At 51.1% G+C, this 9,500-nt stretch overlaps 1 protein-coding gene across 4 annotated transcripts in view; it reads left to right on the plus strand.

Moving 5' to 3' along the window:
• The window catches only part of FERMT2 (fermitin family member 2), a 49,660-nt gene that overhangs the window by 38,409 nt on the left and 1,751 nt on the right, over nucleotides 1-9,500 (plus strand). For 2 of the 4 annotated variants that reach the window (XM_017738874.1, XM_017738876.1), the window contains 7 exons: nucleotides 236-285; nucleotides 2,468-2,592; nucleotides 3,960-4,066; nucleotides 4,397-4,618; nucleotides 6,965-6,985; nucleotides 7,458-7,582; nucleotides 7,887-8,028. In XM_017738874.1, the coding sequence (XP_017594363.1) occupies nucleotides 236-285; nucleotides 2,468-2,592; nucleotides 3,960-4,066; nucleotides 4,397-4,618; nucleotides 6,965-6,985; nucleotides 7,458-7,582; nucleotides 7,887-8,028 (792 nt within the window). The remainder of the gene's footprint in view (nucleotides 1-235; nucleotides 286-2,467; nucleotides 2,593-3,959; nucleotides 4,067-4,396; nucleotides 4,619-6,964; nucleotides 6,986-7,457; nucleotides 7,583-7,886; nucleotides 8,029-9,500) is intronic. The other 2 variants (XM_017738875.1, XM_017738877.1) reach the window with 1 other exon arrangement.

A 9,500-nucleotide genomic window follows, 5' to 3' on the forward strand; every position in this document is an offset into this window, starting at 1 on the left:
CAAAGGAAAACAAAGCCTCGTCCTCTGCTTTCCAAACAGCAGAGCTGGGCCCTGGATTTTTCACCCCTTGCTTCTCCCAGGAAGTGGCTGAGGCTTTCTCAGCAGCAGTTTCACAACCCCTAAGCCCTGATGGGGTTCCCGGCTCCCTGCCCTGCACCACATCCCTTCCCTCCTGATCCCACTGCTCCAGCTGCGCTGGGGCAGGCGGGTGAGTGGGATCATCTTTGATTTCCAGGGTGACATCACTTCCATCCCAGAGCTCGCTGACTACATTAAAGTCTTCAAGTAAGTGCTGATGGGAAAAGCTGCTTGTGGAACTGGTAATGGCTGTGAATAATTCATGGTCCTGCCTCTTAATATCCTTTTGTTTTTTATCTCCTGGCCTTAAGATATTCAAAATATTCCATACCGAAGTTGATTGGTTCTCAAATACAAAATTCAAGGTGTTTTCCTGCTGTGGTGCATCCCAGAGCCAGCAGTGTGTGCTGGGATGTTTCTTTAACACATTTAATGCCCAGGAGAGAACAGACCATCCTAAAATGAGGAGCAAAACCTAAAAACCTCCCTCAAAGACCTCTCCTGGTCTGCAGGAGGCTGGAGGAATTCTGTCCAGCCGGGATCCTGGTCTCTCCATGCCAAAAGGAGCAGGTTAAGTTGACTCTGCCCCTCTCCCAGCTTGCTCAGGATTTAGGGTTTTTTTTTAGCTTGCTTTGACTCGGTTGGTGGTTCGTGGAAACCGGGAACGGCAGCGTCTGGACGTGGAGGAACATTTTTGGCAGCCACGACCGTCTTTTGCAATTTATTGCCTGCTGCAGTGAAAGTTCTGGAAGCTGGAAACACTGATGGGATTTCACAGCAGAGCTGTAGGATAGAGGGGGGGGAAAAAAAGCTATAGACAGTGAAGTAGCTCTGGAACAAGCCTTTATTTTATGAATTGTTTGGTTCTGGAGCCAGAACCTGGCACTCTCTGCTCGGAAAACTCCTTCTCCCTCTCCAAAGGCAAATTACCGAGGTCTCTGCCTCTGTCTGGGCTTGTGGTCTGCCTTAATTGGGGCGAAGTTTCAGGGCTGTGCCCAGCCCCTCAGTGGGTGTTTCTTCCCTCCCTTGAACAGACAAACAAACAAAAATCTTGGTCTTCCCCTTGATCTGCTGATTTGCCAATCAAATTAGGCACGACTCTGGGAGCTAATTGCCTGTGAATTGGAGCACCAGGGGCTGGAGCAGCCAGAAGCTGCTGGTTCCTCACTCGAGTCAGGCCCTAAACCCTGGGGCTGGGATTTGAGGCTGTCAGATTGAACACAGAATTCCATTTGCTCCTAAAACCAGGGGTCAGGTGGTATTTTAGTGCCAGAAATCCAATGTAAATGGTGCAATGTTTGGAGTGGTCCCAGCTTTGGACATGCCTCTTGTCACACTTCAGCTGGGGAGGAGAATTGGGGAACAATGCATGTGCCTTGTATTCCATATATTTAACTCCTATAAATGTGTCCCTGTATGTGCCTGGTGTGGCTGTAGAGACTTGGAATGTTTCTCTCTCCCCTGCCAGCCAGGCTACTGCTCTTGCCAGCTGAAATCATAGAATTCCAGAATGTTTTGGGTTGGGATGGACTTCAAAGATCATCCAGTTCCACCCCCTGCCACAGGCGGGGACACCTTCCACTATCCCAGGTTGCTCCAAGCCCCATCCAACCTGGCCTTGGACACTTCCAGGGATCCAGGGGCAGCCACAGCTTCTCTGGGAAACCTGTGCCAGGGCCTCCCCACCCTCACAGCGAAGGATTTCTTCCTAATATCCAGTCTAAACTACTCTCAGCAGCTGTTTCTGACATGAAAATACAAGAGATGCATGAGAGGCTGCAGATCCAGCCTTAGAATAAGGTTTAGAAATCAGGGAAGGTTAAAATATTCCAATACTTGGAGTTCTGCGAAGGCCATGGGCTTGTGTTGGGATGAGCTCAGGGTCCCAGGTGCTTCACTTTGCAAGGCCATCAGTTCTCCTGCACAATCGAGCAAAATCCATGTTTTCCACAGAAACCTTTTGTGCTGTGGAGTGTTTAAAAAGAAAACAAGGGGTGCACTCAGGCGTGTGCGTGACTGACACGTCCTTGGAAGTGCTGCTTCCCCTCCGAGCCTGAGCAGAGTGGTTCCAGTTTCACCTGGTGGCTGGAGAGGCAGATTTTGCAGCGGTTCATGGGCACATCTGTTTTTGTAGCACAATCCTCCAACTCCCCCCACCTTGCCCCAAATGATCTCCACGGGATTGAAGAGTCCAAACTTGCAATTGGAGCTCAGCTCCTTGAGCCAGCAGTGAAGGGATGGCTGAGCCCCCAGGCCAGGGTGGGAATAACCCAGGCTGCTAACAGCAGCTTTCCAGGGCTGAAATGCTGAGCAAATACTGAGGTTTCCTGGGGAGCAGCTTGTTTTAGGAGCTCAGACCAAGTGAGATGTCCCTCCACATGTCCTGCAGGCCCAAGAAGCTGACGTTGAAAGGCTACAAGCCCTACTGGTGCACCTTCAAAGATACCTCCATCTCCTGCTATAAAAGCAAAGAGGAATCCAACGGGACTCCTGCTCACCAGATGAACCTGAGAGGTAAGAGAAGCACAAGGTGGGGGAAGAGAAACTGCTTTTTATTCCAGGAACAGGCTGCTCCTCCTGCATCTTGTTTTCCCACTGTTTTATCACCTCGGAATTCCATCCCGGGGTTGGGTAAAGGTGTTTAAAGGAATGAGGTGGCTGGGTTTGATATCGTGGCACAGAGTTGGACTTCCAGACAGTGAAATATGTGTGATCCCTTGGGGAAGCACTGCCACCTCCCCAATAGCATGGAGAGAGAGCTTGGAGAACCACAGAATGGTTTGGGTTGGAAGGGACCTTCCGAACCTTGCTCCAACCTTCCACCTGCCCTTCTCCTTTTTGTCACTTACCCAAAGGATTGCACTGACTCCCACAGCAGAAACTGGAAAGAACAGACCATCCTCTTCCTCTCCTGCCTTTATTTCTCCTCCTCTCCCCGGTGCTGGTTTGGAGCAGCCTCACTCGAGCTGAAATTCCTGTGGCTGGGGGCTGCGTTTAGTCCAAGTGAAACTTCCCTGCTCCTGCAGCCACGGAGCTGCAGCGAGCTCGTTTGTTCTCCCCGTGGAGGCAGGAGCAGGGTGGATGCCAGGCGACCTCAGGCTGCTGTGGGAGCGAGGCCTGGCCTGCAGGACCTTTCTGGGAGCTGTGACAAATCTGCTGTGACGGCACTTTGCAGAAATCTGGGAGGCGGCGTTGATGCCGTGGCAGGGTCAGTTCATCACCCCCCGTGCTCACACAACCACTTGGAATTCTCTCCAGGCACCCAGAGCGGGATGCTCACACCTCGCTGCTGCCTGTAGCAGCCAAAATCATGGAATCCCAGAATGGTTTGGGTTGGAAGGGACCTTAAAGCTCATCCAGTTCCACCTTGTTCCCATGGGCAGGGACACCTTCCACTAAACCGGGATGCTCCAAGCCCCACCCAGCCTGGCCTGGAACACTTCCATGGCATCCCATCATTCACAAATAACATAGAGGGGTTTCAGGGTGAGAGTCAACACCCATCCAGTCACCTTTTCCTATCCTTTCATGAAAATTCTGGGGTGTTTGCCAGCCACTGGATGCATTCCTGATTCCAGGCAGGATCCAGGAGTTCTGTGGGTGCTCATTCGCTTTGGCTTCATTGCTTTCAGATCAGGTCTTGCTTTTCTCCCCCATTTTCCTGACACTTGGAAAAAGGGACATCTGACAGGTTTTTTCTGTGCTGTGTGGAGTGCTCATCCCATCAGAGGTGTGGGACAAACCTTTGGCAGCACTGAGATTCCACCGGAGACCCTTGAGTCAGGGAATTTTGCTCTTTCTTTTCCTATTTTTGCTTTCTTTGCCACTTTTTAAATCATAGTTCCTCACATCCCTGTAAAATACCGGCTCCCTTCTTGCAGGATGTGAAGTTACCCCTGATGTGAACATCTCTGGTCAGAAGTTCAACATCAAACTCCTGATCCCAGTGGCAGAGGGGATGAACGAGATTTGGCTGCGCTGCGACAACGTAAGTTCATCTCTTGGGCTGGCCACCTCTTTGCCCACCATCAGCTCCTGCTCAGGTGCTGTTCTTTAAAAAGCAAATAGAAAATGCACTCACCTGTCTGATCTCAGCATTCCAAACGTGCTCCAAGTCTCCTGTGAGTTTGGAGCAGAAGATCAGCCTTGGCTTTGTTGTGTGGTTTTGGCCACGCGTTGGTTGGCTTTCTGCCCGTCTTTGTGCATGTTGGAGTCTCCTGGGACTGGGAGGGGAATGAAGCTCCCTGGGGTGTTTTTGGAGGGGTCTGGTGGTCCCCCCACGGCTGTGACAGACACGTGTCCCTGTTTTGGGGGGCAGGAGACGCAGTACGCCAGCTGGATGGCCGCCTGCCGCCTGGCCTCCAAGGGCAAGACCATGGCCGACAGCTCCTACGGCATGGAAGTGCAGAACATCCTGTCCTTCCTGAAAATGCAGCATTTGAACCCCGACCCGCAGCTGATCCCGGAGCAGATCAACACCGACATCAACCCCGAGTGCCTGGTGTCTCCTCGCTACCTGAAGAAGTACAAGAACAAGCAGGTAGGTGCTGCCCTTGTTGGCCTTGGTTGGACTGGACACGCGTCCCGGCGGTGGCTGGTGTTTAACACGGCGTGGTTTGGATGTTCTGGATGTCTTCACTCACTGGGATGCACGTGGTTACTAAAATGAGATGGGACTGAAGGGTGTGGTTTGGATCCAGCACCTGGGGATGGCACCCAGCACCGGGATTGTGCCGTGTGATGTGCATGGACACGGCGGGGAACCTTCGATTGTAAACGCATTTGAAATTGGTTGATGTTTATTTTAAACGCATTCTGGGAATGGTTTGGCCCCTGCTGATAATGGTTTGGCCCCAGCTGCCCCATCTCTCCCCGGTGCTGGGGTTAAAACCCCTTCCCCTGCACAGAATCCATGGAGAAATCCCCGGGATCAGCGGAGTTGCAGTTGCTTGCAGTGCTTTATCCACACTTGGCTGTAACATGGTTTGCATATTTCTCTCTCTGCTTTTCCACTGCTTCCAAATGCCAGTCCTCGGAACATTGCTTCGTTTTTGAGTTGCTGTGACTCGTGCTTGAACTCCATCCACGCTCCACCCGATCCCTGCCTGACAGGGCTGAACTGTTCCTCACTGGGGATAAATGCAGGATTCTCTCAAAGAGAATTATATGTCAGAACAGCAGCAAAAATAAGGAAAGCATTGCTCCGTGGCCTTCTGGTGACTTAAATCCTTCAGGCTGCTGGCTGGGGCTGGATATGATTTCTCCAAGCCCAGAAGAAGGCTGCAAGTCAGAGAAGCCGGAAAAATGTAACTTTTTATTGGCACAGCACGATGATTTCCTGGCAGTGGAGTTATATTTTATATAGCCCTTATTATTCTCCTGAATAAGCCTTTATATCCACTTGGATGGAGGAGAGGCTGCATAAATATACGATTTTAACATATATATAGATAGATAGATAGATTTATATATTTATATATATATAATGTTTTCTAGGTTTCTGGTAAAACAGAGGCACCTGGGAAAATATTAGCTTGGAAAACTTGCTTACTGTGCAGGTATCCTGGTTATAAAACTAAAATCCATGGAATCGTGGGGATGGGCATGATGGGGATGATCCCAGTCAGGACGTGGCTGTGGTGTGGACACTGGCTCCCTCACAGACATCAGCTAAGCAGTGGATTTAGGATTTTCCTTGATGGCCAGAGGCAAAGCTTGGAGCAGTGGAGGATGTTTGCTGGGAGGAATGAGGGATGGAGGCTGCAGGAATGTCAGGAATTTGACCACAAGGGTCCTTCCGTGGCCCCAGCACAGGGAAGGAGGAGGAGGAGAGGGAGGAGGAGGTTGAGGAGCCCACAGGAGGTGCCAGAATGGGAATTGGCCATGGGCCTTGCTGGAGGATTTGTGGAGGTGCTGGGTCCTCACCAGCCCCAAACCCACTGTTTGGGGTTTCTCTCCACATGCAGCAGTGGAGGGTTGGCAGGCTGGGTTTAGAAGCACCAAATCCTAAATTGAAATAGAAACCAACCCAGAATAAGGTGCCCTGCCAGGGTTTGCTGTCAGAGCCAGCAAGGGCAAACACCTCCCTGGGAAGCCCAGCTGATGTTCCCTTCACCTGCTTGTTATCCCGAGCAGCATCCCAATCATTTCTCCACATATCCCAAATAGAAGGAGCTGGTGAGCTCACAGTGAGCTCATGAGCTTCCTCTTGGGCTTCCTCAGCCAGAGAGTGGCCTTGAGTTTGTGCAGAGACGTGGAGAGGAAAGTGAGGGTACAAATTCTCCTCTGAACTGGCAGCTTCATTCTCCCCTTCACCCCCCAGCAGGACCACAGAACCATGGAATATCCTGGGTGGGAAGGGTCCCACAGGGATCATCCAGGGCAGCTCCTGGCCCTGCACAAACACCCCAACAACCCCACCCTGGGCATCCCTGGCAGCGCTGTCCAAACGCTCCTGGAGCTCTGGCAGCCTCGGGGCCGTGCCCATTCCCTGGGGAGCCTGGGCAGTGCCCAGCACCCTCTGGGGGAAGAACCTTTCCTGATATCCAACCTAAACCATCTCAGGACCAAAACCATCTCTCCACAACTCCAGGGCCCAGCTGGGATCACTCCAGTGCTCCGGCAGGGCCGGCACGAGCGGCAAATCTCTGCTCGCTTGTCCCTGCTCACATTCCCTTTGGCTGCTTTTCCACCTAAGGAATTGTGCATGTGGTTTGTTTTGGTTTGGTTTTTTGTTTTGATTTTTTGCTTGAACTTTGGTTTGCAGTTAATTTACACTTTTTCTTTGCTTTGTTGCCATATTTCTGATTGCTTTTTTTTCTTTCTGCTTCCTTTTCTTTTTTTTTTTTTTTTTTTTTTTTTTTTCATTTCGCCTTGCCATCTTCAGCCAGGCTATGTAAGAGACTTGGTAAGTGACAGCAACAATAAAATTAAGATAAACTTAAAATAAACTTAATCTAGAACCCCTTTGGTTTAGAGAGCAGTGGTGAAAGCACTAACAAAACCTGCACCTTCCCCGTGACACTTGGGCCCTGCTTGGTTTTTATAATGGTCCCCAGTGATTTACGGGGCGAAACTGGAAACCCTACACCAGGAATTTGCCTTGTTGTTCACTCGCATCCTTAAAAGTTCCCGAGAGCATGAGTGGCTCTTTGCCTCCAGACAGCTCTGATCTAGATTTGCTTTCCTGTGTCTGGACATGGGAAGCTCCACATTTATCAGCTGTGGGCTCGCAGCAGTCGGAGCTGAAGTAAAACCTATGGGGAGGAATTCTCGATTCTCCGTGCTCGGATCTGCGGCGGGCCCCCCCGCGCCTCCCCGCGGCGTGCACGGCACCGAGGTCCCCGTCCCCTAATCCCGCTGTGTCTCGCCGCCCGCAGATCACGGCGCGCATCCTGGAGGCTCACCAGAACGTGGCCCAGATGAGCCTCATCGAGGCCAAGATGCGCTTCATCCAAGCCTGGCAGTCGCTGCCGGAGTTCGGCATCACGCACTTCAACGCAAGGTGGGTGGGGCTGGGCTGGGGTGGGGTGTTTCCTTAATGGATACAGGGAGTGGGTTAAATATCCGGGAATCATCCTGGAATCATCATGGAATGGGTTGGGTTGTGTTGGACTGGAAGGGCCCTCAAAGACCATCTCATTCCAACCCCCTGCCATGGGGAAGGACATCCTTGTGCACATCCCTGGCTGGGGAAGTTGCGCCGGAGCTGAAATTAAAATTATGATTTATAAAAATGGTTTTACAAGTAAACTCAGCTGCTGGATTTCTGTGTATCACAGGCTTGTTTTTATCAATTCCTCTCCCAGGTTCCAGGGTGGGAAGAAGGATGAGCTGATTGGCATCGCCTACAACCGGCTGATCCGCATGGACGCCAGCACGGGCGACGCCGTCAAGACCTGGCGCTTCAGCAACATGAAACAGTGGAACGTGAACTGGGAGATTAAAATGGTGAGATGGTGCCTGACACCCCATCCCCTCCCCCTGCTCCTGGCAGTGAGACAGGCATCACTCCTGGAGTCCTGGAATCCCAAATGGGTTGGGTTGGAAGGGACCTTAAAGCTCTTCCAGTGCCACCCCCTGCCACGGGCAGGGACACCTTCCACTATCCCAGGCTGCTCCAAGCCCCGTCCAGCCTGGCCTTGGACACTTCCAGGGATCCAGGGGCAGGCACAGGTTCTCTGGGCAACAGGGCCTCACCATCCTTACAGCCAGGAATTCCCAGTTCCCAATCTCCCATCCATCCCTGCCCTGTGGCAGTGGGAAGCCATTCCCTGTGTCCTGTCCCTCCATGCCTTGTCCCCAGTCCCTCTCCAGCTCTCCTGGAGCCCCTTTAGGCACTGGTGGAGTTGTGTGTCACCCATACAAAAAAACCCTGAATCTTTCTCCACTGTAGCCAGGAATTAACTTTCTCCATTCTCTGAACTCCACAGAGTTAAATGAAATGAAACCTCAGCACCGATGCTCAGGCTCCATCCTAACCCATAACATAAATATACAGGGCCTTATCCATACTAAAATTCCTTTCATTTGCTGTACAACTCAGACTGTCATGTAAATAGCAAAAAACCAAACCAGTACTTCCCCAGGTTCTGAGATGGGGTTTTCCCTTGCTGTTACATTTGGGTGCACAAATTTTTGGGCTCCTTTTTGGCAGAACACCCAATTAAAATTGCCAGGGATACGTGAGGGCTGTTCTCCTGCAGTCTGCAGCTCATTAAGAGTTGCTGGAAAAATTATTTAGCTTCCCCCTCTGCCTCAGAGTCATTGTTTTGAGTCAGTTGCAAGCCCTGATCTCCCAATTATCCAGCTTGGATACTCTGTTGGGAATCCCCGTCCCTCCTGCAGAGCTGTCAGGGACGGGGGGACAAAAAGAGAATGGGCACCAATAAATAGATGGTCTGTTCAGTCACTCCAAAACAAGCTCCCCCAGCCCCCATAAAGTATTTCTGTGGACAAAATTCAATTTAGAAAACCAGGGAGGAGTGGAAGGAAAGCCCAGACTTCAACAGGTCTGTGCCCAGTCCCTGTTTCTCTGGAAGCAGGGAAAACGTGGCCACGTCCTCACCATGGAGAGGTGGGAACAGGCTGAGTGATTGTTTCTGCGTCAGGGGGGATAAAAGGGGGTAATGGTAATTTAAATAAATAAATGAATGGATAAATAAATAGAAAATAATTTTAAAAGGCTATAAAAGGTACTTCCGTATCTAAATATTTGAATAAAAGTCACAGGATATTTAAAGGTGGAAGGAACTCAAAAGGATCATCAAGGCCAAATCACCATTCACAGAATCACAGAGTGGTTTGGGTTGGGAGGAACCTTAAAGATCAACTCATTCCACCCCCTGCCATGGGCAGGGACACCTCCCACTGTCCCAGGCTGCTCCAAGCCCCGTCCAACCTGGCCTTGGACACTTCCAGGG

This window comes from Corvus brachyrhynchos, unplaced genomic scaffold (assembly GCF_000691975.1).
Source record: "Corvus brachyrhynchos isolate BGI_N302 unplaced genomic scaffold, ASM69197v1 scaffold245, whole genome shotgun sequence".
Lineage (NCBI taxonomy): Eukaryota > Metazoa > Chordata > Aves > Passeriformes > Corvidae > Corvus > Corvus brachyrhynchos.